At 52.5% G+C, this 27,370-nt stretch overlaps 5 protein-coding genes across 11 annotated transcripts in view; 3 read left to right on the top strand and 2 right to left on the bottom strand.

The window, feature by feature from the left end:
• The window catches only part of QRICH1 (glutamine rich 1), a 52,600-nt gene extending 44,519 nt beyond the window's left edge, over window positions 1-8,081 (top strand). For all 5 annotated transcript variants that reach the window (XM_055134663.1, XM_055134666.1, XM_055134664.1 and 2 more), the window contains 4 exons: window positions 4,735-4,843; window positions 5,196-5,347; window positions 5,655-5,745; window positions 7,148-8,081. In XM_055134663.1, coding sequence (XP_054990638.1) covers window positions 4,735-4,843; window positions 5,196-5,347; window positions 5,655-5,745; window positions 7,148-7,340 — 545 coding nt within the window. In that variant the 3' untranslated portion in view covers window positions 7,341-8,081. The remainder of the gene's footprint in view (window positions 1-4,734; window positions 4,844-5,195; window positions 5,348-5,654; window positions 5,746-7,147) is intronic.
• Window positions 8,082-8,208: 127 nt separating this feature from the next.
• IMPDH2 (inosine monophosphate dehydrogenase 2) lies at window positions 8,209-13,141 on the top strand. 2 transcript variants are annotated; one of them, XM_055134669.1, is made up of 15 exons: window positions 8,209-8,513; window positions 8,929-8,977; window positions 9,179-9,280; window positions 9,524-9,598; window positions 9,904-10,110; window positions 10,530-10,617; window positions 10,690-10,889; window positions 10,967-11,057; window positions 11,154-11,249; window positions 11,487-11,558; window positions 12,211-12,354; window positions 12,430-12,574; window positions 12,664-12,807; window positions 12,902-12,985; window positions 13,074-13,141. In XM_055134669.1, the coding sequence occupies exons 1-15, from the start codon at window positions 8,416-8,418 to the stop codon at window positions 13,093-13,095; spliced, it is 1,617 nt and encodes a 538-aa protein (XP_054990644.1). In that variant the 5' UTR covers window positions 8,209-8,415; the 3' UTR covers window positions 13,096-13,141. The 2 variants fall into 2 exon arrangements, with proteins under 2 accessions (XP_054990644.1, XP_004615316.1); XM_004615259.2 differs by lacking the exon at window positions 11,487-11,558.
• A 572-nt stretch (window positions 13,142-13,713) lies between these two features.
• On the bottom strand, window positions 13,714-15,284 carry NDUFAF3 (NADH:ubiquinone oxidoreductase complex assembly factor 3). Its single transcript, XM_004615262.3, has 5 exons — window positions 14,734-15,284; window positions 14,457-14,649; window positions 14,218-14,284; window positions 14,031-14,131; window positions 13,714-13,959 (listed from the first exon to the last, which is right to left on the bottom strand). The coding sequence occupies exons 1-5, from the start codon at window positions 14,808-14,810 to the stop codon at window positions 13,843-13,845; spliced, it is 555 nt and encodes a 184-aa protein (XP_004615319.2). The 5' UTR covers window positions 14,811-15,284; the 3' UTR covers window positions 13,714-13,842.
• A 2,251-nt stretch (window positions 15,285-17,535) lies between these two features.
• Window positions 17,536-20,378, top strand: DALRD3 (DALR anticodon binding domain containing 3). Of its 2 annotated transcripts, XM_004615263.2 has the most exons (12): window positions 17,536-17,828; window positions 17,910-18,205; window positions 18,292-18,548; window positions 18,636-18,715; window positions 18,796-18,924; window positions 19,066-19,136; window positions 19,214-19,275; window positions 19,359-19,441; window positions 19,532-19,708; window positions 19,782-19,895; window positions 19,991-20,059; window positions 20,158-20,378. In XM_004615263.2, exons 1-12 carry the CDS (start codon window positions 17,664-17,666, stop codon window positions 20,275-20,277), a joined length of 1,623 nt encoding a protein of 540 aa, XP_004615320.2. In that variant the 5' UTR covers window positions 17,536-17,663; the 3' UTR covers window positions 20,278-20,378. The 2 variants fall into 2 exon arrangements, 1 of the variants encoding a protein (XP_004615320.2); XR_008629746.1 differs by lacking the exon at window positions 20,158-20,378 and having other exon boundaries at window positions 19,825-19,895; window positions 19,991-20,034.
• Window positions 20,379-20,518: 140 nt separating this feature from the next.
• Window positions 20,519-27,369, bottom strand: WDR6 (WD repeat domain 6). Its single transcript, XM_004615264.2, has 6 exons — window positions 27,023-27,369; window positions 21,694-24,175; window positions 21,508-21,591; window positions 21,310-21,426; window positions 21,106-21,224; window positions 20,519-21,022 (listed from the first exon to the last, which is right to left on the bottom strand). The coding sequence occupies exons 1-6, from the start codon at window positions 27,120-27,122 to the stop codon at window positions 20,562-20,564; spliced, it is 3,363 nt and encodes a 1,120-aa protein (XP_004615321.1). The 5' UTR covers window positions 27,123-27,369; the 3' UTR covers window positions 20,519-20,561.
• Window position 27,370: the final 1 nt, after the last annotated feature.

Below are 27,370 nucleotides of genomic sequence, written 5' to 3'. Positions count from 1 at the left end.
TACAGCGGTTAGGACATTTGCCTTGTATATGGTTGTTCCAGGTTCGATCCCCATATCCTATATGGCCAGCTGAGCTTGCCAGGAGTAATTATTATTATTATTATTTTATTTTTTTTATTGAGTCACCATGTGGAAAGTTACAAAGTTTTCAGGTTTAAATCTCAGTTATACAATGCTCGAATACCCATCCCTTCACCAGTGCACATATTCCACCACCAAGAATCCCAGTATAGCTCCACCCCGCACGCCCACGCCCTTAGCCCCCCCACCCTTAGCCCCCCCACCCTTAGCCCCCCCCCCGCCTGTGTAACTAATAAATTTCACTTGACTTTCACTTTGATTGCATACAATATTTCAACAAAACTCACTATTATTGTTTGGAGAATCTCTCCCCTAAAGTCAGACCTGCTGAAAAGGAAGCATTAGATAATTTGTTTTCCATTGCTGAGGATGAAGAGGTATGAGGTCGAGTGACCACACTTAGCGGCCTCTCGGTTTTGGGTTTCTGTATTTTAGTATTTTAGTAACTAAGTCCAGAGAGATATCTGCCAGAAGTTGCATCGTTGCCAACTTGTACTTCTCAGTTACATTATATTCCACATATGAGTGCAATCTTTCTATGTCTGTCTCTTTCTTTCTGACTCATTTCACTCAACATGATACTTTCCATGTTGATCCATTTATATGCAGATTTCATGTTTTCTGACGGCTACATAGTATTCCATTGTGTAGATATACCAGAGTTTCTTTAACCAGTCATCTATTTTGGGGCACTCTGGTTTTTTCCAGATTCTGGCTATTGTAAACAGTGCTGCAATGAACATAGAAATACATATGCCATCTCTACTATACCTCTCTGGGATATATTCCCAGGAGTGGTATTGCTAGGTCAAATGGAAGCTTAATTTCTAATTTTTTGAGAATCGTACCAGGAGTAATTATTGGCTAGCAGTAAACTCTGAGCATCACCAGGTATGGCCACCCCCAAAAACCAAAATAATAAAGTGGACAAGTTTGGGGCATTGAGACTTAATACACATATAGAGGTGTGAAGCTGTACTCCTGGAGTTTATAGTAGTGTAAAGCAGGGGTAAGTCAATAAAATTTGGTTTAAAAAATAAAGATTATTTCTGATCATCTGCTGAGCTTGGGTAGTGGTGGAAGATAGGGACAAAAGATACATAGAAGACAGATAAGTGTATATGAAAAATGTACATTCACACAATAGTGAGGTAACAGATAAGGTAAATCCTCCGTCTCTTGGCAACCTCAAACCATCCAGTAGAGAGCAATAACTCATTTGTTGCTGTTGGGAAGTACAGTGTTATACCACTTAAAATTCACTTTGGGGCTGGAGCGATAGCACAGCAGGTAGGGTGTTTGCCTTGCACGCAGCCAACCCAGGTTTGAGTCCCAGCATCCCATATGGTCCCCTGAGCCCTGCCAGGAGTGATTCCTAAATGTAGAGCCAGGAGTAACCCCAGAGCATCGCCGACTGTGACCCAAAAAGAAAAAAAAATCACTTTGGTAGGTTCTTACCAAAGTAAACATTCTTGGGGCTGAAGAGATGGTACAGTGGGTAAGGCGCTTACCTTATATGCAGCCAACCTGAGTTCAATCCCTGGCATCCCTTATTGTCCCTGAGCGAAGAACCAGACAGGAGTAACCCCTGAACAGCAGTATGACCCAAAAAGAAAAATAAAAAACAAAAAGTAAGACTATATGAAAATGTTTTTTAATGCCAGGCAATATTTTAAGTATATATAATATAGTAGTTCACAAAATGGAGCTTATAGTCCACTGGGGAAAGAGTATTGAATTTATGATTAAGTGTTTTGAAAAACAGCACAATAAAATGGAAAATATTAAGGCTTTAGGTGGGTAGTTTCTCTGATGGACTGTTACTAGAGCAGAGACTGGGGCCAGAGTTATTAGATAGTACAGTGGGTAGGGTGTTTGCCTTGCATGCAGACGACCTGGGTTTGATCTTCAGCATCCCATATGGTCCCCCAACTACCACCAGGAGTAATTCCTGAGTGCAGAGCCAGGAGTAACCCTTAGAGCATTGCTGGGTGTGACCCAAAATAGCCAAAAATGAAGAACAGACACTAGAGGAAGTCTCATCACTCTTTCCAAGATTTGCCAAGTTTTATACATGAATTTGCTGATCTTTTTGTGTTTAGTTTTAATCTTTAATTTTATGTCTTGCAGTTTATTGATAGAAGCTAGACTTTTAAACTGTTTGAGTAATTTTTGTGAGGCTGGAGCAATAGTACAACGGGTAGGGCATTTACTTTGCACACAGCCGGTTTCAATCCCCAGCATCCCATATGGTCCCCCAAGCACCACCAGGAGTAGTGTCTGAGCACAGAGCCAGGAGTATCCCCTGAACATCGCCCTGAGCGTCGCTTGTGTGACCCAAAAAGGAGGGGAAAAGCAGATAAAATAATTTTTGCTATGTCTCTTATAAGCATATTATTTTGATCCCTGTATTATGTATAGTTGCTTGATAATTGCATATCCCAGAGTTAATCAGACATTTTCACCTTTTTTTTTTTTTTTTAACAAGATTTCCTCAGGGTCCAGAGTATTAGTACAGCAGGTAGGGTGCTTGCCTTGCATGTGACTGACCTATGGTTTGATCCCTGGAAACACTTACACAACACATAAGTTCCCATATGCCCCACCAGGAGTGAGCCCTGATACTGATGGGTATGTCCCAAAATAAAAACAAAAAACTAAGATTTTATCGTAGATACTTCGCTCTTTCAGTCATGTCTAAATCCATTTATTAGAAACGCCAGACTATGATATTCCAGTAATATTATTTCTTCAGTTGAGATGAAATTAGAAACTTTTTCTTGTAGCAATAAAAAATTCTTTGGATCTGTAGCAATATAGAAAAAGTGGGACAAAGATTTGTTTCTTTTTCCTTTTGTTTACTAATTTCCACTATAACAATTTGATTCACAACAGTAATGACCAATCAGCTGTTTCTATTAAGAATCAGTGTGAAGTGATGCATTTAAACATATTTATTATGGTTTGGTCTGTGGTTTTATCTTTAGCAATGTGCAAATCTTTTGCCATTTGAAGTTCTTTAAAGTGGTCCTTAAGGTCTTATGGTGTGATCTTACTGCCTTATTTTCTGGTTGCCAAAATGTTCCTGACTCATTCAGACATTTCCTTTTTTCAGAGTGGAATCTGGTCTGTTCTCTATGGAGTCTAAGTCCTTTTTAGTGGTGATTGGTATTATTAGTACCACATCCTGAATGCTAAGGATGCTTATTTCTCCTAGGTTCACTCTTTGTAGACTTTTTTTGGGGGGGGGCGGGAAGGGCATGATTAAATTTTTTAAATAGCTTATTTTAAATTCAGAACTCTAGATGTTTGTATAACTCTAAAATGTTCTCTACTTGTATATCTCTTCTCCTATACCAGGTATCCTGATTCTCAGGTATTAAATTTAACTTTATGGTGTGTCGTTACTAAGGAAAGAGATGAGATACCTGTTAGCAGAGTGAGTCCAGATGAAATAGCACATGCCAAGGTATGCCCAGAACTGCTTCTAGGGCTGGCTTTCCTCAAGCAGGTTTGCATTATGTCACTCAACTTGTTTCAGACCTGTCTTGAGAGCATTGGTGCTCTTCTCCTAGCTACTGGGCCACAAAATGAGTTGAGGCTGATCTACAGCAAGGAAATGGATATGCACTATTGGGACCATATGTAGCCACCTTTGGCATAAAGAAGAATGGATTGGGTAGAATATTTCTTTCCCTGCTTCTAGGAAGTGGTACCTCACTGCTGCCTGGAGAGTCCTGAAAATCCTGCAGAGGATGCTGGTGTCTGCTGCTCTCTCACCATGCCCTCAGTGCCTGGCACACACACAGTTGCACATTGTTGAATGAGCAAGTGAAGGGACCTTGCTGATCAGCACGTGTATTATCTTCCTTTGGAGTGGACCTGGTTGCCCTGGGTGTACAATCAAATCATAACTCTTGCCTCAGCCCAACTTGGTTTATTTTTGAAGAAGTTTTTCAATAAAACCTGCCCTCTGGATAGGATACAAATGGGCCTGCTTTCTAGAGGTGGAAGATAGGAGAGGAAGTTAAGCAAGGACAAAGGCATGCATTCCAGTCTTTGGACTCTGAACACATTTAAAAGTGATGTTATGGGGCTGGAGCGATAGCATAGCAAATAGGGCGTTTGCCTTGCACATGGCCTACCCGGGTTCAATCCCTAGCATCCCATATGGTCCCCTGAGCACCGCCAGGAGGGAGTAATTCCTGAGTGCAGAGCCAGGAGTAACCCCTGTGCATCGCTGGGTGTGACCTAAAAAGCAAAGCAAAAAAAAAAAAAAGTAGTGATGTTTCTATCTTCTTTCTGGAGAAGTATGCAAGTGTGCAGTTTGGTGGTGGTGTGGGATTTTTTTGTTTTTTGGTTTTTGTTTTGTTTTGTTTTTGAGGTTGATCCCTCTCCCTCAAATTAACCTTGACTTAGAGGAAGAAAAATATGAGGTAAGAGCACACACAGTTCTCAGCGTGTGCTCTCAGGTCCCACTCTAGGAACTTGTGTTAGGGTTTGACCATCTGTGTTTAAACAGTCCAGATAATTCTGCCTCGGGAAACTGTGCTGGCTTATAATCCTTTGTGGTCCTTGTGCCTTAAAACTCCTGTCCTGTACCTTTGAGGAACCACCTGCCATCCTCTTGTAGCAGTACTCTATTCCTCCTAGGCTATGTCCTGCCCAGCCACGTGACTGAGGAGATGCTGTGGGAGTGCAAGCAGCTTGGGGCTCACTCCCCTTCCACTCTGCTGACCACCCTCATGTTCTTTAACACCAAGTAAGTATTCCAGAGGCTCCGTGCTTAACCCTTGCTTGGATTTGCCCAGTGAAGAGGGTGGAGACTATCAAGCGGACTTCTGAATTTCACACATATTTGGGAGCCTTTATGGTACTGAAATCCCTCAGCCCCACTTGACTGCGATTTATGTGGTGACCATTGAGTGAGGCAAACAGCCCGTCATACCCCCATCATCAGTCTTGATGTGACTTCTCCACTAGATAGTGTGTTTGGCCCTGAGCCTGCCCAGGGTCTGGGAGTGTGCAGCAGCAGCTCCAGAGCACTGATGGCAGAGGGTAAGTCATGGTCTCCTGGCACCATTCCCCTTGCCTTGCTTTTACTTGTGGTGCAGGTACTTCCTATTGAAGACAGTGGACCAGCACATGAAGCTGGCTTTCTCCAAGGTCTTGCGTCAAACTAAGAAGAACCCCTCTAATCCTAAGGATAAAAGCACGAGTATTCGGTACCTGAAGGCCCTTGGCATACATCAGACTGGCCAGAAAGGTAGGGGAAGGATGCAGGGAACTGCAGACCCAGGTGCTATTTGTCATAACCTCCCCCTTATACTCTTAAACCCTACAGTGTGGGTATGGAGGTTAGGATTTGCTACATAGGAATTTTGTCCAGGCAGAATCTCTAGAAGTAGAAAAAAAGTAGATGCCTTACCCCTTCATGCCTTTCACTAGTCATACCTCATTTCATTTCCCTATATTTTGTACTTGGAATGGCTAGTAGCCCATGTTTCCTAACCTGGGCCTGAGCTAAGGCAGTTTGATGCCATGTCTGTGGTGGGGGGGGGGTTGTTTTTTAGTTACAGATGACATGTATGCAGAACAGACGGAAAATCCAGAGAATCCACTGAGATGTCCCATCAAGCTGTATGATTTCTACCTCTTTAAATGGTGAGGAGGCTTATAATGGTTGGGTTGGAGTCTGGGTGTGGTGTGATCTGGTGTGTCAGTGTGGTGCATACATCATGTCTTCCCTAGTCCAAAACTGATTAAGAAGACACTTCCCAAAAGCAAAATATAGAAGCACTCTACTGGTCTTTCCAAAGGATTTGCTCCTAATATAGTGATACCGTATGGTTCTCTGCTTCTTGATGGATCCTTTTCATGAGAAAGAGTGAAGATTCATAGAGACTGCCTGTCTTCCTGCATCTTCCTGCCCTGTTTTATCACTGCCATCAACCTAGCAGATATTTTCTTCCCCAACTCTCCCTCTCTCCCACCCTTCATTTTGCACATTGACAAATGTCAGAATGGCTTTTACATAAGGTTCTCTCCACTGAGGGATTTCATGCCCTTCTTAAGGATGTTGGCGCAGAATTGCCTGATGTTCAAGTGACTATTCTGGCCATCCTCTTCCCCCCCCCCCCAGCTCTCCAGTTCTGTCCTACTACTCTTCCCCCTCAAAATAGTCATTAATCTCTCATTATGTTGATGGTTTCCTCTTAGCCATCCCTGTTCTCAAATACAAGCTTTATTGGGAGGTGTTTCCAAATTCTTTATCTCTTTGCTTGGATTATTTCCTCAGCACTCAACTACTATTTGTCACTTTGTATTTGTGACTGTTAGCTTTTTCCCCTTCTCTGTATGCCCCATAAGGTAGGGGATATTACTCAATTTTCTAACATTAGCACCTAGTTAGAGCCTGGGAGAGAGTAGCCCTTGGGTAAATCTTGACTGATGAATGGATGGCAACAAAATGCCGAGTGCTGTGTATCTAAGAGGTACAAAACAGTATTGAAGGGGTGAAGAATTGAGGATCCCAGAATTAGACTTGAGCTGAGAGGGCAGATAATCCCTTAGGTAGAACTGAAAAATTGTATAGTGTATTGGGCAGAAAAAAAAGGCAAATAAAGGTTTGGAGATGGTCCTTCTGAGTAGTGTAGATGTTTCCATTGTATTACATGCCTTGATTTAAAGCCCTTAGTGGAGTGGTTAGAGGAACTGCATCTGACTGTGAGCGAAGCAAGAGAGGGAACCTATTGGAATTTGCCATAGGAGATGTCAAACAGGAGATTCTAGAGTTAGTGTATGTTGGTTTCATAAGAGTTCAGTAGCAGTACCATCATGCCATCAACAGTTGCTGCTTTCCCATCGTTTGGTTTGCATATAATATTTTTTCTGGAAGTTCAAAGTAGGAGGGTTTAGACTGTGGTGGTTATAGGGCTGGGGATGTGGCTCAGTACATGAGTGAATTCTTTGTTTGATCCTTGCTGTCATAGAAACAAAACAAAAATAATGCAAAGGGAGAAAAGTAGTGGTTATTTTACCCTGCTTTTACCAACATCTTCTTCAGCCCTCAGAGTGTGAAAGGCCGGAATGACACCTTTTACCTGACGCCTGAGCCGGTGGTAGCGCCCAACAGCCCGATCTGGTACTCGGTCCAGCCTATCAGCAGAGAACAGATGGGACAGATGCTGACTCGGATCCTGGTGATACGAGAAATTCAGGAGGCCATTGCAGTGGCCAGCGCAAGCACCATGCATTGAGATCCCTCAGCTGCGGTGCAAGGGAGACCATCTAAGAAAACCGGACAGACTTCCCACTCAAGAAGAGGCCTCCTTTTTTTTTTTTTCATTTCCTTTTTTATTGATGTAGTTTTGAAGCCATTCAGGCTGCTTCTGTTTAAAATGTAAAAGGAAACTGCCCCTTCATCTTTATGCATCTTCAGCATAAGCCTGCTCTGGCAGACTCCTCAGCCACGGGGCTCTGGGTTTCCTGAGAACCAGATGACCTAGAAAGTTGCTGGCTGACTTTTTCTTATTTTGTCTGGGGTCTGGGGAAAGGGCTTGGACTGTTAGGAGAAATGTGGCCCCTTCCCTTCCTCCAGAAAGATGGAATTAATGATGGATGGAACCTCCAGGAAATCTTCCCCCAGCTGGCTTCCACTCTGGCAGACTTCACAGATCCCAGGGAAGCCATGGTGTGTCTACGTGTGCAACTTATTAGCATCTTAATGGAAGGAAATGAGGGGAACTTCAATTATGATTTATTAAAGACAATTTCTATTACACCCTCCTTTATGACAAGTGACATTTTAGATGTTAAAGTAAAAACTTTACCATGCTTTTTTTTTTTTTGGCCTAACATTGAGGCCTTAAACCTGAGGCTCCTGTGCCTGATGGAATTCTTGTAACATACACTTGTGTATCATATAAAGATACCACTCTGTTTCTCTTATGTATTCTTAATCTAGTTGTTTATTAAGAATGACAAGCACGTCTTTTCAACATGCTAGTGAAAAACGTCTCTTTATTTGGGAGCAGTGGTGGGATAGTGGACGTTTGTATAGTCTTATATCTGAACTAAAGGGCTACAATCCTGCAGGCGGGGGCATTACCGGGAGCTACCCAACCCCCAGGCTGCAGGCGTATCGCGCGAATAGTGCGCAAGCGCGTCTTTAGCCCCGCCCCAGGACGCTCTGGCCCCGCCCTCACGCACTGCGTCATGATGTCAGCGACACGCAGGGCGCGGTGACGATACCGCGGGTTTATATTGGCGCGGCGCAGACGGCAGAGGCCTCTGCGGCGCGGTCCTTGGAGACGCGCGGTTCTGTCTTTAGCCATGGCTGACTACCTGATTAGCGGGGGCACATCCTACGTACCAGACGACGGACTCACTGCTCAGCTGCTGTTCAACTGCGGGGACGGCCTCACCTACAAGTGCGGGCCTGGCGGGCTCACCTGGGCGAAGGAGGGGCGGTTCGCTGAGCTGGCAGGCCTGGGAGGGACTCGCGTTGAATCCGCGCGAACGCGGGATTTCGGCGCCGGGTGTTCCCCTTGCATCTCTGGGTTTCCGTGTAACAGTGCTGAATGGGGGAGGGACGAAGGAAGCATCTTGGCAATGGTTGGTATTTTAGGCTTGAAACTCCATTCTTCCTACACATGGAGTTGTCAGGGTGCCTGGGGTTCTGGTGACAGCTAGGTGGCAGAAAAGGATCATTTCCACCTTTTGCTTTGCCTTAGTTGTATCACATGGGCTATGCAAGTCAGCCCAGATATCTTATGAGATCATCTGGGGGTGGTGTCTTCAGCTTCCCTAAGCTTGAGCCTTACTGTTTACTCCCCTCCCCCTTAGTGACTTTCTCATTCTTCCCGGGTACATCGACTTCACTGCAGACCAGGTGGTGAGTATTGCCAGAAATTGAGTCCTGAACACAAGGTGGGTTGACATGCTACTGGCCCTCGGTCTCGGGCCATCTCACCAGATTGGACTTGGGATGAGTTCTGTGGAATGGTCTTAATTGGAATGCAGCTCATTGGAGGCCTGTCGGTTCCACCTTGGAATATTTCATGTTCTTTCCCATATTTGTCCTTACTCTCTTCAGGACCTGACTTCTGCCCTGACCAAAAAGATCACGCTGAAGACCCCACTGGTTTCCTCACCCATGGACACAGTCACAGAGGCTGGGATGGCTATAGCAATGGCGGTGAGCCCTGTGGGGGTGCTTTTGGGGCAACACCTGGCAGTGCTTAAGGCTTATTCCTGATGGGACTCAGGGTACCATATGAGGTGCCAGAGATTGAATCCAGGTAGGCTGTGTGCAAGGCAGGCACCCTGCCTGCTATATTATTTTTCCAGCCCCACGGTGCTGCATTTCTTACCCAAAGCATTTTATCATGCCTCGCCTCTCTTACTGTCACTTTCCCCATCTTCTCCCTTTATCCTGCAGCTTACAGGTGGTATTGGCTTCATCCACCATAACTGTACGCCAGAGTTCCAGGCTAACGAAGTTCGGAAAGTGAAGGTCAGAAGGGGCAAGGATCATGGTCAAGAACTGGGATTTGCACTGGGGTGGAGTGGGGGTGATTTTTGTTAGTCTGGGTCCTTTTTCCCTTAATGGATTTAAGGGAAAGAGCCTGAGTTCCCTGTCTTCATTAAGGCAGTAGGAAAGGATCTGGTGGATAGCACCTGAGCCTCCTATCCCTGGGTTTGAGGTGTTGGTGTTATTGGCCTTGTGGCATTGCCAGTGGAAGAACTAGAACGAGTTTAGAATTCAGACCATGAATGTGGTTAATGCAATTCAAAAGTCCCTTTTTACTATCCTTCCAGAAATATGAACAGGGATTCATCACAGATCCTGTGGTCCTCAGCCCCAGGGATCGAGTACGGGATGTGTTTGAAGCTAAGGCCCGGCATGGTTTCTGCGGTATCCCCATCACTGACACAGGCCGGATGGGGAGCCGCCTGGTAGGCATCATCTCCTCCAGGGACATTGACTTTCTCAAGGAGGAAGAGCATGATCGTTTCTTGGAAGAGGTAAGTGTCACTAGCAGAGAAAAACCCAGCTCAGTCTGGCTGGGTTAAAGACAAGCAAACTCCTGTTGGTTGCTTGACATCCCCTTAGGCCCCTGCTGTCCAGGAAAGGTGAATGTCTAGCCATGTTCCTGGCTCCTTCATTCCTGCATTCCTTTCCTACCACTCCATGTTTGCCATTATCAGTGTTGCCACCAAGGTGGATATAGCACTGAAGAACAAACATGGCCTCTCTCTGGCCACTGCTCAGCCCCAGCCCCTTTTCTCTACAGTGTAACAGGCAGCTCCCTGTACCATGTTCTCTTCCTACTGTCTTGCCATTGGATTGCTGCGTAAACTGTTGCATTTCCTTGAGGGAGAGTGTTTTTTACAGGGCATGTTGATAGGTCTGGTCTGATCCTCACAGCCCTCCTGCCTTCTAGATCATGACAAAGAGGGAAGACTTGGTGGTAGCCCCTGCAGGCATTACACTGAAAGAAGCAAATGAAATTCTGCAGCGCAGCAAAAAGGGTAAGTCCTAAAAGTAGGGTGGGTTCTGGCACCAAAGACCAGGGTTCTAATCCACATCTAATACTGCCCCAGGAAAGTTGCCCATTGTAAATGAAGACGATGAGCTGGTGGCCATCATTGCTCGAACAGACCTGAAGAAGAACCGAGATTACCCCTTGGCTTCTAAAGATGCCAAAAAGCAGCTGCTGTGTGGTGCAGCTATTGGCACCCATGAGGATGACAAGTATCGGCTGGACCTGCTGGCCCAAGCTGGTGTGGATGTCGTAGTTTTGGTGAGTTATGGGCATGGGTAGGGTGGGGGAAGCACCCACTGTACCACAGTCTCACTAGAACTTCCCCCTGGTCTCAGGATTCTTCCCAGGGAAACTCCATCTTCCAGATCAACATGATCAAGTACATCAAAGAAAAATACCCTAGTCTCCAAGTCATTGGAGGCAATGGTGAGGCGGGATGTGTGCTAAAGGATGTGGGCTTAGCATGGGAAAGATGCCTTCCATCTAAACTTCATGTGAGCCTCTCCCTGTTGCCCTCTGCAGTGGTCACAGCTGCTCAGGCCAAGAACCTTATTGATGCTGGTGTAGATGCCCTCCGGGTAGGCATGGGCAGTGGTTCCATCTGCATCACCCAGGAAGGTAAGACTCTTTGTCAGGGCCTTTAGCCCCATACTCCCTAGAGCCAAGAGCTCTTAGGGGAACTGCATCAGTCCTCCAGTAGGGCAGCCCCATGGCCAAATAGGCCCGTTGGGTGGGTGACATGCCAGCCAGGCAAGCTCTCATCAAATCTCACCTGCCACTCCCTCCCCGCCTAGCCTGGCCTCCTTGCTCCTGCTCTGCGCCCTCTCTAAACTCTGGTCTGTTTGTTTTGTTTAGCGGCTCCCAAGATCCCTCCAGACATAAAGTCCCACAGCCCCAAATGCCCTTCTACTGTCACGGGCTGCTATAGTAAGTCCGGCCAGGCCCACTGGCCCGGCCCAGCTGCCCACTGCCCGGCTGCTTGGTTGACTGTAGCTGTAGCTCCCGGGGTTTGTGGTGCTGGTGGGTGGGCAGGGCAAACTGAATGACAGACCATGGTTTGGGGGGCAGTTCAACAACACAGCTCCCTCCTATTCCTGGGGTGCTTATAATGGAGCAGGACCCCCTTCCCCAAGGAGGCCTTGCTCTTCCCACATCTGCAGTAGACACAGCTCAAGAACCAACTCTGCAGCCCACTTTTCTTCCACAAGACCACTGCTCTGATCCAGCCTGAGCTGCCCACCCTGCAGGGAGAAAGGGGTGGACATCTGGGTACTAACTGCACGGTGATCCCTATTCCACCTGATACCAGCTGGGCGGGGCTTCCCCGGCTGCTCACTGCATGTGCCTGAGGCTGCTCTGGGCCATGCACACATGCACGTGCACACGCAGGGGTGAGTGGAGGCATCACAGCTGTTTGTACTGTTCAGGGCAGTAGCTATCCCAGACACGCCTCTTCCTCGGCCAGGCTGCAGTCCTGGTGCAGGTGTAGCTGAGAGCTCCTGAGTGCTGAGTTGTGGCCACAGCACTGCCTCTCCCACGTTAACAAGACCCACCCAATTCTTCCTCCATCTCTTAACAGTGTTGGCCTGTGGGCGGCCCCAAGCAACAGCAGTATACAAGGTGTCAGAATATGCACGGCGCTTTGGTGTTCCAGTCATTGCTGATGGAGGAATCCAAAATGTGGGTCACATCGCCAAAGCCTTGGCCCTTGGGGCCTCCACAGGTAAGGCACAGCATGGCACCCCTGTAGCCTGATGAGACTTAGTGATGCTCAGGCTCTACTCCCTTCCCTTCACAGTTATGATGGGCTCCCTCTTGGCTGCTACCACTGAGGCCCCTGGCGAGTACTTTTTCTCTGATGGGATAAGGCTAAAGAAATACCGTGGTATGGGTTCTCTTGACGCTATGGACAAGCATCTCAGTAGCCAGAACAGATACTTCAGGTAGGATGAGAAGGTCAGTAATCCTGAGCCAAATGTGCAGTGGCAGCCTCAACTGACTTTCTCCCTATGTCCACTGTTTCTCCCTGCAGTGAAGCTGACAAAATCAAGGTGGCCCAGGGGGTGTCTGGAGCTGTTCAGGATAAAGGCTCCATCCACAAATTTGTCCCCTACCTCATCGCTGGTATCCAGCACTCTTGCCAGGACATTGGTGCCAAGAGTTTAACCCAAGTTCGGTAAGTTTGGGTAACTGGGACATTAAGAGGGGTTGGCAAATAGAAGGGCTGGTTCAGGGCCAGTTAATTACCACTTAATATTTGCCATCTTCAGAGCCATGATGTATTCTGGGGAGCTCAAGTTTGAAAAAAGAACGTCCTCAGCTCAGGTGGAAGGTGGTGTTCACAGCCTCCATTCGTAAGTAACCATCTCTCTTCCACTCTTAGGGGTAGAGGTCTTTGGCCTGCCTCTGCCCTTGCCTCATTGTTGATCCTTCTGCCCACAGGTATGAAAAACGGCTTTTCTGAAAAGGGATTCAACACACTTTTTTTCAATAAAAGTTTGAAAAATGTGGTGCTTCATATTTTATTTCGGGGTGGGGGGGTAGTTGTGTGGGCCATACCCAGCAGTCCCTGGGGTACTGTGCAATGCTGGAGGTTCAAATACTAAGGATGCAATATGGACCTGAAAGGATATAAGTTCTAGTAAGTTCAGAAGTGCTACCTGAGACAGCTCACAGACCCACCATTTATGGTACAGTCCCCAAGTGCTCATTTACATCCTGAATCTGAAACTTTGGAGTTCAGGATGGTCCCTGAGGCTTTAGACTAGTGGGGTCTTACATTAGTCCAAAGCTTAGCAAGATGGGACCAGGTATGTTCTGCACAGGAACATGCTGCTACTACCTTGGCCTCTAGGGGGCCAGAGAGGCCCACATAACCTAGGTGAAAGAGGGACACTTGTGTTTTGGAGGCCACACCAGCAGTTCTCAGAGCTTACTCTTGGCCTTGCACTCAGGGATCATTCCTATTAACCCAGACTGGTCACATGCAAGGCAAGAGACCTGCTCCCTATACTGTCCCTTTGTCTGAAAGGGACCCCATGATTTCCTCATGACCCCTGACCAGCACACAGCTAACACAAGAGGAGAATTGCATAAATTATTAATTTGCTACTAGGTAAGAGAAAATACAGCGCCTAAGGGGAGGGGCTACTGAGAGTCTTCAAATGGCCAAGGTCGTAGGCCCCTCCAGGACAGGTCTGGTCCTGATGGTTCACTCTGCAGACGGGGTCAGAGATGTGCGCATAGTCCCTCCAGGTGGGGGGATGAGCACAGCTCCTGTCACTCGGCCCTCATGGCACAGGAAGTTGAAAGTAGCGCAGGCATTGGGCTGCAAAAGAAAGCCAACATCAGCCTGGCTAGCACTAGGCTGGGCTCCCCTCACCAAGTTGCAGGACTCACCGTGTCCTGCACCTCCACGGCGATGCCCCGCTGTCTCATGGCTCTCAGCACCTGGGATTGCAGCCGCTCAGTCCGATCTCCAGTGCCCACCACCACAATTTCTAATAAAACGAGAACAGAGGTGGTCTGTTAGTGGCCGAGGTAGGGGTGGCTTTCCCGGGTCCAGGGCACTCCTCTCCACAGATACCTATTGGGGGCTCCAGCATCCAGAAGAGGGAAAAGCTCTCTTCGGTGATGTCTTGGTGAGATCCCACCTGTGCAGATTTAATACCAGCAGGTTAAATACAACTACTCGCACCTTTCCACACCGGCCCCTTACTTGCTCCACAACGGGGCAATAGGGGGAACCAACTTTTCCGGGGACAGAATCTGGGGGCAGGCCTGTGGCTCTGGGCCGCAATTTCCTCGCTGAGGGGCAGGGCTCACGTTCCACTGCACCACTGAGTTCGGGAGTAGTGCGCAGGGGCCAAAGACGCGATTGCCGTTGACCGTGAAGCCACGACTGTTGTAGCTGTCAATATACATGGTGTTCGGGGACTCGCGCTGCAGCAGAGAGATGCGCGTTCGCTGGTAGAGCTCATCGTCGGCCGGCGTGAGCCGATGTCCACGCCGTGGGGCCCTGCGGTGGGGCAGGGCAGGGTTAAAGGCCGTGGGGTGGCGGCTGCAAGGTGCGGGGCGTGGAGGGACGGCGGACCCGGCTCACCATAGGCGCTCGGTGTGTGGGCAGCACAGGAGAGGTCGCGAACGGGAAGCGCCGCGAAGCACCAAGGCGGCAGCCATGGTGGAGCGGCTCGAGGGGAGGCCGACGCAGAATCAGAAGGGTCGGAGCTGAGCCGCGGTCGGCGCGCCTACAGCGCCCCACCGCGTCCCGGAGGCGCTGCGCAGCTGGGCCGGCTCTGGGCGGGAGTGGGAAGGGGCCGGCCCCGGCCATCTGTTCCCGGAGGGCGCCTCGTCCCCCAGCGCGGCTCGGGTATCTGCACCTGCCGCCCGCTCCGCCCCGGGCCCCCGCAGACGGTCTGGGGGGAGACGGGCACCAGGTGGCGCGGCCGGCTTCAGGGCCCTATTTGAGTCCCAGCAGCGGCCTGGCCCCCGGCTCCCAGCCATTCCGCAGGGCTCGCGGGGCCTGGGGTGGGGCGGCCGCGCACCTGGTCGAGTCCCGCACACCTGGCCAGGGCGTGGTACGGGTTGGCAAGCCTCTAATCCTAGACTTTGGGGCATCGGGTTCCCGGGGCGGGGCGGGCGGCTCAGGTTACCCCCGTTCGCCGTCGGATCCGGCCCCTCCCCAACCGTCACTCGCGCGACCGTTGGCGCCGCCGCCGCGCGGCCGTGGGGCGTGGCCCCGCGTGGATTGGCCTCTCCGCAGCGCGAGGGGGCGTGGCCCGGTGATTTTGCCTTAAAATGGTTCCAACTGCAGCCAGAGCCAGCGGAAGGGGACGCCGTGGTCGTGCATTTGCTGCTGCTCGGGTGGGACCTACCGGGCCGAACCGGACCAGCTACTGAACTATGCAGCGGTCGGAGCATCGCCCTGCCCTCGCTCGCTCTGCTCGCGTCCCGAGACTTCCCCGCCCCCGTCTCGAGCCGAATCAGAGGGCCTACTGGCACGAGAGCCGCTGGCACCGGCTCCGGGTTCGGGCATCTCCGCGCGCCCACCTTGTCGCGGCCTCAGGGGAACGTTGCGGCGTCTGCTACAGGCGGGGCGGGCGGGAGCTCGGCACAGCCGAGAACCATCGCAGTGGATTCCGTGGCGCCCGCCACCGCCGTGACCGTTGGGCTCCTCGCCCTTCGGACGCTGGCAGCGTCACCGGACAAAGGGACCGGGTGCGGGGGTGTCCCGAGTCGGGCGCGCGGGTTTACTTCCTCTCCGTCCCCGTAAGTGAGCTTCCCTCTTGGCTGACCCCAGTGCCCGCCTCGCTACCGTCACCGCGCCAGTGGTCTGGGCTGCGTGGGACCTACAGAACTAATCCTGCCCCGAGGATCTAATCCGGATCGGGAGCCGGTCCCAGGGGAGGGCCCACCGCACCTCCTATTGTTTTGGGGCCCAGGTGAGCACCTCGTTCCCAGTAGACTCAGTTTCACTGCCTAATCCTGGATCTGCCTGGGAATGGAGGGGTTGTGACCCGTCCTCAGGGTAAGGGAAGGTCCCCTTCGCTGCCTGTACCCCCAACTCCCACCCCCCACGGCTGGACAGCGGGCAACGGAATCCCAAAAGCAGCTGTTGTCTCCAGAGCATTCCAGCTGCGCTTGGATTTCGTTCCCTGCTCTCCTGCCTGAGCAGCGTCTTGGCCCAGGAGTGGGCTAGCCCTGGTCCCCAGACATACTTGATTGGGTTGTCCTGGTCTCCCTCCCCTCTCAAGTGTACCCGCAGCCTGGAAGTGAGAGCCAGGGCTGCAGCCATCTGTGGAACCCGGACTAGTTTTGGTGAGGGGGGCAGGCTCAGGGGCAATGGTGGGGAGTCCCATAGGGCGGCCTCTGCAGGCATCTCGCTAAAGATAGCCCTTCAACTTCCTGGGGAAAACCCACCGCAACCGTCTTCTAGACCGAAAGTAGCAGAGGTCCTCAACTTGGGCTGGGCTGCCAGGCCCATAAGCAGCCTTTCCTGGGTCGTGCGCTTCTGACGTAGAAAGCGCTTTGGAATGACACGATCACTCCCGTTGAGTGGGCACCCAAGAAGTCATCGGGAATGTCGTGTCCGTCCAGTGCTCTTTCGGCGCCTCCCTGGAGGGCCTTGAAGCTCTGGCTCAGAAAGAGAACGTAATGAGATTTTCCTGTCTCTAGGACCCCCTCCTTTCTGAGCTTCTCGGCTCTCTGCAGCCTCAGATTCAAGCCCCATTAAAGAAAAAGCAGAGAGGGGGGAGATTTAAGTTACAGTGAATTGGAAGTAGTTAAACCATCAGGCGACAGAAGAGCTTTCTGGAAACAGTGCAAGAGAAGCCAGGTGCCCTGTGCTTGTGGTGGCTCTTCCCGTGGCCACATTTAGTTTGGCCCCTTGATAGCTAAACCTGAAACTGGGAGTCTTTCGGTTATTTACCTAAGCCAGGTCGAAGGAGAATTATTAAAATCTTGCCAAAAAGAAACAAAACATGATGGTTCTGATTTCTCAAGATTAAAAAAATTGTATCGGTGGGCAGTAATCACAGGAATAAAGACTACACATGTCTGACAGGAGGAAATGCTTTCTAACTGTGGAACACTTTTTTTGTTTGTTTAGAAAAATCGACTGTGAAAGTGGATTATCAGCTACTCTACTGTGGTGACAGTTCACCTGGGACTTTAGGTGTTTTGATTGTATGGGTGGGAGAGATGAAACACAAGTACAGCAATCTAAGATTTCAATGAGGAAAAAGCCTCAAGTGAGCCCCCACCGGGTCGCTAGACTCTTATGCGCTGATTGCTAACGCTTGCGTCAACATACAAAATGTAGGCCGCAAAAATTTCGGACTTTGGTCCGAGCAGGGCGAATGGGCCACGCGGAGGGAGTCCCGGGCGCCTAAGGTGGGAAAGAGTAGCGCACTCCCCTGGCGCACCTGTCGACTCGGGGACCGCCGCCAGCGCTCCGGCCCCGCCTACCGGCCCTCCCGGAAACTTGACCTCTCCAAACCCTGCTTCCGTTTCCGGTCGCGCCTTCCGGTCGCCATGGCGACGGGCCGCCTGGGGGTCGAGGAGACGCTGGGGGCCCTCAACGCGGCGCTGGGCGCCGGAGGACCCGTGTGGTTCAAGGAGACACGCGCCCGCTACCTTCGCGCCAGAGACTTCCTGGCGCCGCGACGCGCACTCCAGGCCCGCTTCGGAGATGCACAGGTGGGAGCGGGCCGGGCGGCGACGTGCGGCGGGGCTGACGGGGAGCTCCGCGGCCCCGCTCACCCGCCTGTCCTGCCGCAGGTGCCCGAGCTGGCGGTTCGCGCGCTCGCCGGCCTGCAGGGCCCGGGCGTGGCCCCGGTGCTGCGCTGCGCGCCGACGCCCGCGGGGCTGGAGCTCCAGCTGCAGCGGACCGCGGTCTTCGAGCGCGTTCTCGGCGCCGTCGCCGCCTATGCCGCGCCCGCCGCGCCCGCCGCCCCGCGCCCGCGCGTGGTCCTGCACTGCCCGGCGCTGCGCGACGACCCGGACGCGCTCCGCCTGAGCCAGCTGCGGGCCGTGCTTGTGGCCGACCACCTGGCGCGAGTCTTGCAAGCTCACGGGTACGCGGGCGCGCGGGCACGAGCCGCCCGGGGCGGGAGGGAAGGGCGAGTCGCGCCGGCCTGAGGCTCTTGCTCCGGCTTCGTAGGGTGAGCGTGCGCCGAGTGCCTGCCGTGCAAGACCCGCACATGCCGGCCTTCCTGCAGCAACTCGGGGTGGACTGGCCGACCGCCTCGCAGGGCGCGACCCTCGACGCTCTGAGGAACCGCGCCCTCGCAGAGCTTACTTCTGCAGGTGACGGGGACCATTTGCCTTCTGGAGCCCTGGGCAGAGTGTGCCTGAAGGGGCTGGTGGAAGAACGGGGCCGCGCGGCGGGCTATGACCCCAACTTGAACGACTGTCTAGGTAGGACTTGGGAGTCTAGTGCGGCCGGAAAGACCGATGAGCCGGCCTTCCCGGCATGCCCCACAGCACCACGCGTTTTCTTCGCAGTGACCGAGGAGCTGCTCTCAGTGCTGGCTGAGCTGCAGGAGGCTGTGCGACACTGGCCAGAAGATAGCGCTCCAGGACTGGTTAGTGATCCCCCTTCACCCTTTGGGCGTCTACAAAGTAGGGGTCTTGTCTCCCCTAAATCCCCCAACCCACTCCTTAGGCCGCACCCCCAGACGCTGATGCAGAAGGCTGTATGATTGTGCACGTGGTGAGCTGCGAGGAAGAGTTCCAGCAGCAAAAGCTGGACCTGCTTTGGTGGAAGTTGGATGACCAGGCTCCTTTCAGACAGGTAGGACAGACATGTTCTGCTCTGGACCTCACCAGCCTCAGATAGCCCTGCCCAAAAGTTGGGGGAAGAAAACTCTGAAGAATGGGTTGACAAGGGTTGAGCCAAGTATCAACACCTGAACCCCTGCTGTCCTCCTGACAGAAGCACCTTGTCTGTGGCCCAGTGAAAGGAACAGGTGCCCATGGCACCCTGACTGCCCGCGAGTACTATGAGTGAGTGAAGCTGGAAGGTTCCTGGGGGAGGTGGGCAGACCCTACACACTGGGCCTCATTAACTCTTCAAAATGCAGGCTTCGGCACACCCAGGTTTGTAAGGCATCAGCACTGAGGCACAGCATGGATCTGGTACAAGGTGCGCCAGGGAAACCTGGGGTTTGGCATGGAGGCCTCTGCTGTGATATCTGTGCACACATTGACCAACATCTGTTCCTTCAGACCCTGCCTGGACAGATATCTTCAGGGTTCTCTCCGTGGCAGCCATCAAATTCGAGATGCTCAGCACGGCTCCACAGTGTCAGGTGAGTCCAGGTGCCCCAGAGGATGGGAGGCCCTCCGGGTGGTTGCTATCCTCCCTCTTCACTCTCTAAAGCTGTGTCCCCTCCTCTCAGCTCATTCTAGCCAATGACAGCATTTCCACCAAAGGCACCAAGAGTGGTACCTTTGTCATGTATAATTGTGCCCGCCTTGCCACACTCTTCGAGAGTTACAAGCACAGCATGGAACAAGGTCTGTACCCTGCTTTCCCACCTATAAGCGATCTGGATTTCTCACTGCTGCACGATGAGGTGAGTACCCCTTGTGGCTTGTTGGCACATCCAAGAGACTTGGAATTGTTCCCAGCACCCTTCTCCCCAACAGGGTGAGTGGTTGCTGCTCTTCAACAGTGTCCTCCCCTTCCCAGACCTGCTGAGCCAGACAGCTGCCCTGGTCAGCACAGTCCCGGGTCTCCACATCACTGCGCGCACAGAGATGGTGAGGCAGAGACCAGGAGACACTGCACGCGCGAGTCTTTATTCTGGTCACGGAAACAAAAGCAGAGATAGGCTAGTGACTCTCTCTGTCTCTAGGTGTGCAAATTCCTGGTGCAACTCAGCATGGATTTCAGCTCCTACTACAACCGTGTACACATCCTAGGGGTAAGCAAGCACAGCAAGGAGGGTCTGTGTGGGAGATGCAAGGGATGCTGGGGAAGCAGAGGAGGTGGCCAGCTTGGCTAAGGCCCCTTCTCTTCCAGGAGCCGAGAACACACCTGTTTGGCCAAATGTTTGCCCGTCTACAACTCCTTCGGGCTGTGCGTGAGGTGCTCCACACTGGCCTGGCCTTGCTGGGCCTCCCTCCACTGAGCCACATTTAAGGCCACAGAGGACACCGTAACTGGGAATGTTCACAAAGTCACCCACCAGGAAAAAAAAGTCCCACAGATTTTGCTGCCCCAAATAAATTGCCTTTGTTACAGAGCTTGTCTTACTGTGGGGAATGGGGCATGTCCTGGTCTGCCCAGGCAGTTCTCTACTCACCTTCTGCTTTAAGGTCAGGAACCTCCCCTCCAGGCACATGGGACACAGACACAGACAGTCAGTCCTGCTCTACTGTCTGTGAGCAGACCCCATGCCCCGTATGCCAGCCACCATGTGCACCTCAGTCATACCAGTTGTAAATCTCAAGCCCTTGGCCCCCAAGAGCACAGCGGTGGCCAAACTCAGGGCTCACAGGCCAACAGTCCATGTCGGCCACATCTGGTACATGGTACACAGCACTGTTCATGAAGCTGGGCTCACCATGTCCCAGACGCCAGAAGGTTAGTCGTTGGTCAATGGAGGCTGTGACCATGAGGCTGGGGCTTAGGATCTTCAGGCCTGTCACATGGGCAGCATGTGCAGAGGGCACAGAATATTCCTCTAGCACTTTCAGTTGGGGTATCACCTCAACACCCCCCACAGCTTCTTCCTGCTCTGGCATCTCCACAGCAAGCACAAAGACATGAAGCGAGCCATCCTCACTGCCACTGGCCACAAGATGGCCGTCACTTGTGGGCAGGGTGTGTAGACTGTTGACACCAGAGCTGTGAGCCTGGACAGTCAGGCAAGGGGTACCCAGCCCTAAAGAGAGGAAATGTTGGTCAAGGCTCAGGACAAAGTAGGAGGTGGGAAGAGAAAAACATAGCTGCATGCAAGCCACTCACGGTAGGGCAGCCCAGGCTCGGCCGGAGGTTCCAGGGCCTTGGAGCCATGGTCCAGCACGGTGGTGAGATCCCAGAAGGCCAAGCTGCCATCAGTGGCAGCACTGCACAGGAACAGCCTCCTGAGGCAGAGGAGAGCAGCAGTGAGAGAAGGGGAAAGACAGGGAGACCTCCCAAGCTGTGTGACTGTCATGCAGCCCTTCTCACCGGCGCTGGTTGGGCACCTCGTGAGTAAAAGAGTGGACCTTGAGGACACAGCGTTTGTGGTGGAAGGTTTCAGCCAGGAGCTGCAGTCGGCGTCCAGAGTCCTGGAGAAGAAAGAGCCTGGGGGGCCCAGCAGGGGAGAAGGCTCAGAATCCATTCCGGCTGACTTGTCCTCCTATCTCCTGGCCACCAAACACTTACCTCACTGCACCATCACTACAGGCTGCAGCCAAAATCGGACCGAGGCCAGGCTTGTCAGACTCACACACAGCAAGGCACATGTACCTGCAGGGATGACACAAGACATCAGGAAAAGCCTGAGAACCACTACCGAGGGCTTATCCCCTGTGAACCCCCATTTACATCCTTGCCTGGCAGTGACCTCACCTGGTCTCTGGGTCCACCTTGACCATCTGGTGCCGATTGCGCTGCCGATCCCAGTACTCATCCAGCCGGTGGGATGAGAGGTGCATGACATGGCAAGCAAGACGGCTTGGGGTGCAAGTGTCTGGCGTGATCATGAGACTGAAGCAGTGCATCTCAGCTCGGCCCCCCGCAGACACCACATGAGCAGTAAGCCCAGGCCGGGGATCCTTAGTGCCACCTGGGGTGCTAACGCCCCACACAGCCAGTGCACGCACAGAGGAGATATGGTTACAAACAGCCGTCAGGGCATGAGCTGCCCCCGTGGCGGTGGGGAGTGCCAGGACACAGACAGTGGTGTCCTCACTGCATGTGATCACGATATCGGTCAGGCCAGGTCCTTCATTGGCAGGCTCCACTTGGTCAGGATCCATTAAGTTGGGCACTCCATACTCAGGCCCCAGAGTGATGGTGCCTACACGCTTTACACAGGTGATCTCACGGCCATGCAGACTCTCCCGAAGGATGACATGGGGTCGGGTGCAGCCCCCCAGAGCCCGGTACAGCATGACTTCCCCATCCTTGAGGTAGGTGAAGGCCATGGCTGCCTCAGTGTCAGAGAAGGCCCAGGAGCGATGCCCTCCACCACAGTTGATGATGTGGAGTTTCTCATGTGACCGGGGGCTCCACACCACAAACTCATTGGCGTGGAAACCCAGGATGACTGTGCTCCCGTCAGCCATCATGCGAAGCCCAGCCACCCAGTTCATGCCTCGGCAGGACTTCTGCCTTAGGACTGGATGGAGCTGGCCATTTCGCACGAAGAGCTGGTAGTAGGCACCATCACGTCCTGTGGTGTACACGTAGCCACCGTGACAGGTGACTGAGGTCACACCCTGCTTCCCATGAAGAGAAGGGAGGGTGGACACAGGGCCCCACTCCTCCATGCTATCGTCATCGACACCACTGCTATTACTAGTAACTCCAAGTGCGAGGGCAGCAATCCCAAGTTTGCCTCCAATGTCCAGATCCTTGAGCAGATTTGGTCTGGAGGGAAAAAGCATCACAGAGCCCCTGCGGTCTCCGCACACCAGGAAGTCGCCCGGGGGCAGGAAGGCACTGCAGGTGTGCCAGCGTTGCTTGCTGGGAGGCAGCAGGTACCGGCAGCGCTCCTTGACAAATATGGCCTTGCCAGAGGGTGCAGCCGTGATCTCCAGGCAAGTGATCACCCCTCCAGGGCCAGATGCCAGCAACAGGAGTTCCTCATAGCCACGCAGGGCCCAGCTTAGGCTGTGCACCTTGCCATTGAATGGGGTAAGGTCCACAGCTGCAGTTGGAGTGTTAATGGGGACAACCTTAACACGACCCTCCCCATTAGCCATGGCACACAGTCCAAAGCCCTCAGGACCAGGGGCTGCCTCCAGGAGACAGTAGGACTGAAAGTGTTTATCCTCCAGGAGCTGCTCCCAGGACTTGACCTCGAGGTCATAGAGGTACAGAGTCCCTACATCAGTTACTGCCAGCAATCGCCATGAACCAGCCAGCGTCACAGCCTTGAGGGCACCCGGCCTATTTTGGGACTTGAATTCAAGAGATGAAACTCCTGAACCAGGGCAACCACGCCCTACCAGGTGCCACAGCCTGATGCCTGAGTCATCACCTCCAGTGACCACCCATGCCTGCCCCTCGTGTGTAGCTAGGGCCCGAATCCCACGTCCCTGGTGACCCCGAAAGGCCTGGAGGATCTCACCTTCGTGGCTCCATACCAGACAGACACAGTCCTCTCCTGCACTGATAAGGTAATTCTCCAGGAGCTTGACTTGCCACACCCTGGCACTGTGACCAAAGCAGTGTCCAATATTCTGCACCCGACCCCCAGGCACTCGCAGGTCACCCACCTTCCAGATGCGAACACTTCGGTCTTCTGAAGCTGTGGCCAGCAAGCCCTTGCTTTCCAGGTATGACATGCTGAAGATGACACCTACATGCCCACTAACCCGCCGGTCAGGGGCCACTGGCTCATCTGTAGAGCCAGTTGCTGGGTACCAGACCAGAAGCTGGTTTGAAACGGCACCTGCTACTATTGTCAGTTCCTTCCAGGAGTCTCCGATTAGACAGGCTGAGGACAGAGTACACCTGTCCGTGCAGTGAACTTCCTGCTGGACACAACCTACCACAGGGTCATACAGTACTACCGAGTTGTGACCCAGAGCCAAGGCTATGTTGCCCTCAAGCCAATGTGCATCCCAGATCCAGTCAGACATGTTCCACAGGCCAGAGCGCCAGAGCTCCCGGAAGCGGCCCTGTCCCCAGCTAACTTTCACAATCCGGAGCCCCTTGCTTCCAAAAACGGCCACCATGGCCTCCGTATCAAGGTTTCCTTTGGGGTCTGGTCGCACCCGGAACCCATGGATAAGGTAGTGGCCAAGCAGGTTCTGTACTCTCTTCATCATCCGCAGATGTCCACCCAAATCCAAGCTGTACACCAAGACATCTGGCCCCTCACCTAAGACAGAGGCAAAGAGCCACATCAGAACCAGGGAGCAGGGAGCAGGGGGACTGTGCACACACAGCCTACTGATGTCTTGGGAAACCTTCCCAGAGGCTTGTGTAGTACCTTCCTTCTCACTTTTGGGACAGGCTTATCCACCCCATCACGTACATGGGGTGGACTCACACACCAAGCAACCTGAGTCGTCCAGAAGAGAGTGGGCCCTGGCTATGCTGTTTATCCTCAAGTCTTAATTATGTTTCTCATCCCAATGATCATCACCCAATCAGGAAGCCCACAGCTTACACCTCTTAACTTGTCACTTCACTAAGTTGTGTGGATTTTATTTGCTAATGACTTGACTAACGCTACTCTACCAGTCACCTGGATCCAGGATGTCTCCTCAATCTGAGATGACAATAACAGTTGGTTATTTTTTTCTTTTTTTGGTCACACCCAGCGATGCACAGGGGTTACTCCTGGCTCTGCACTCAGGAATTAGCCCTGGTGGTGCTTAGGGGACCATATGGGATGCTGGGAATTGAACCTGGGTTGGTGGTGTGCAAGGCAAACGCCCTACCCGCTGTGCTATTGCTCAAGCCCCAACAATAACAGTTCTTCATGCCCACTTTTCATTTACCATTTCGGTCTTTCAACATTTAAAAGGCATTTACTGAACTTCAATTATAAATCAGTGAACTATTATGTTGTAGTGAGAAGAAAAGCACACAATGCTTCTATGTGTAAGGCAGGTATTATCACATAAGTAGATGGCATTGTTGTAGATTGGTTGTTTCCAGGAAAGAACTACTTAAGTTGTTTGTTTGTTTGTTTGTATTTTTGGGTCATATACCTGGTGATGCTCAAAGCTAGGGTTACTCCTAGCTTTGCACTCAGGAATTACTCTTGGCGGTGCTTGGGGGACAATATGGGATGTTAGAGATTGAACCCGGGTCAGCTGTGTGCAAGGTAAATGCCCTCCCAGTGTATTCTTGTTCCAGCGCAAGAACTGTTGCTTTAAGAAAATAACCTAAGCCATGAAGAAAGCACAAAGGGCTAGTATGCATGAGGAAAGTCAAAGTTGATTCTCAATACAGTATGGTACCCCAAATACCCCCAGGAGTAACTCCAGCAACACGAGTAAACCCTGAGCGCTGCAGGGTGTGTCTCCCAAAAGAAAATGGGAAGCAAAAAAAGAAAAAATAAGAGGGGGGAGCTGGAGAGATGGCTCAAAGGATGAGGGCTTGCACATATGTTTTGTTTTGTTTAAATACACAGAAAGTCTACTCCAGTGGTTCTCAACAGGGAAGAAATTGACCAACCCAAATTTAGCAAGGTATGCAGACAATTTTGATTTTCGCTGCTGGTCATGCAGAAGGCGACACAAGAGGCAATAGGCTACACACTGCAGAGCACAGACCACAGCCTCAAAAAACTGGACCCCACCCAAATGTGCAGTGCCTAACCTAAAAAGATTGGATGTCTGGGCGCCACCTTGAGACCATGCTAGGACTTGCCAGTGGAGTTACTTGCCAGAGGGAGTGGGGAAGGGGAAAGTGAACCTCTCTTGGAGAGAAAAAGAGCAGTTTGATGACCCCTGATATAACAGAAAATGAAGGGAGCAAGATAGGCTAGAGAGAACGCTTCAGTGGAGGCCAAGGAGGAATAGTGGCATGACCTCTAATGCTGACAATAAAGGCAGAGAGGTGTCAGATATGAGTCAAAATTGCTGGATGTGACCCACAAACAACAAAAAAAAATTAACCAGACTGGCTTGGGGAGTGATGCAGATGCACAAACCTGCTGTTTCTTTGAGTTTCTGCTTATCCACCCTCCTCCAAGACCCTTAAGCGCTGGCTTAGGAGCTGGGGTTCTTAGCACCCCACTACCTGATCTAAAGTAGCACCTTTCCTTCTCTCATACACATTCCCACTTTGTAGAACTGGTAGCAGCTCAAAGTTTGACAATCCTGCCTCAGAACTATTATGCAACTCAGCAGCATCAGCACAACTCCCTGACATGATCGGGCATTCCTCAGAGGGGCAAAAAGTCTGCTACCCGATTCCCGATCCACTCCAACTTTTTTTTTCTCAATTTCTCACTTTTTTTCCTTCTTTCTGGGTCACATTCGGTGATGCTCTGGGGTTAACCCCGGCTCTATACTCAGGAATTACTTCTGGCGCGGCTCAGGGGGTCATACGGGTTGCCAGGGGATGGAAGCCGGGTTGGCTGCTAGCAAAGCAAAAGCCCTCCGGCTGTAGTATCGCTCTGGCTCCTCCACTCCAGCCCTCGGCGAGACCACACCCCTGAACCCTAGACCCCACCCCACCTCCAACCCCACCCCCAGCCCCATCCTCCCCGCCAGTCCACGCCTCCTAGAGCCCGGGCCCGCCCACACTGCCAGGCCACACGCCCGGAGCCGCTGGACCCGTCCTTCCCTCCAGGCCACACCACTAGCCCCTAGGTCCGCCCACGCATGGGGGGGAGGGGGCCTCATCGCGAACCTCCCCGCCGAGTCCCCCGGAAGATTTACCCTCCCCCACGACCCCCGCCTCCAGGAAGGCACTACCTCCCTCTCTTCTTCCCTTGCCCAAGCCTGCAGATATGCCTGTGATTCCCGCTCCCTCACTGCCCTTCCCACGTCCGCGACGGCCCGTGGAAGCCCTCGATAGTCACACAAGAGCTTTCTGCTCCCTCGGCTCCTCGGGCGCGCCTGCATTCCCGCCTTCCCGCCGTGGGCCCGGCCCCGACTCGCTGCCTGTGCTCCGGGCATCCCTTTGTTCTCCCGGCCCCGGCCCCGCCCCCGCCGGGCACTCGCAGCTTCTCTGCCCGCTAAGCGCGTTCCTCAGCCCCGAACCTCACCCGCCAACAGCCGGTCGCCCACGCACTCCAGACCCGTAACCGGGAGGAGTATGAGCTCCGAGCTAGCCCGCGGCCAGGTAGAATCCTCGTGAGCGTCCATGTCTGCGCCTGCAGCGCTGCAGCAGCCGAGAGCAGAGGGAGCGCAGCTCTCGCGAGACGCGGCCGTCCTCCAGCGCCGCGCAGCCGGTCTACCGGAGCCCTAGCAACAGGTAGCGGAGCCCGGGGTCTCCCGCTGCCGATGTCCAATGACGACCCTGGGCCCCACGAAACCCACACGGTGATTGGCTGGGCCGCGCGGCGAGCGCCCCTCCCCGTCACGTGATGGCCGCTGTGGCCTCTAGCTGCGGT

The sequence above is a fragment of the Sorex araneus genome, chromosome 4, assembly GCF_027595985.1.
Source record: "Sorex araneus isolate mSorAra2 chromosome 4, mSorAra2.pri, whole genome shotgun sequence".
Classification (NCBI taxonomy): domain Eukaryota; kingdom Metazoa; phylum Chordata; class Mammalia; order Eulipotyphla; family Soricidae; genus Sorex; species Sorex araneus.
Note: the sequence above shows the minus strand (reverse complement) of the source record. Positions and strands in the feature narration are given on the sequence as shown.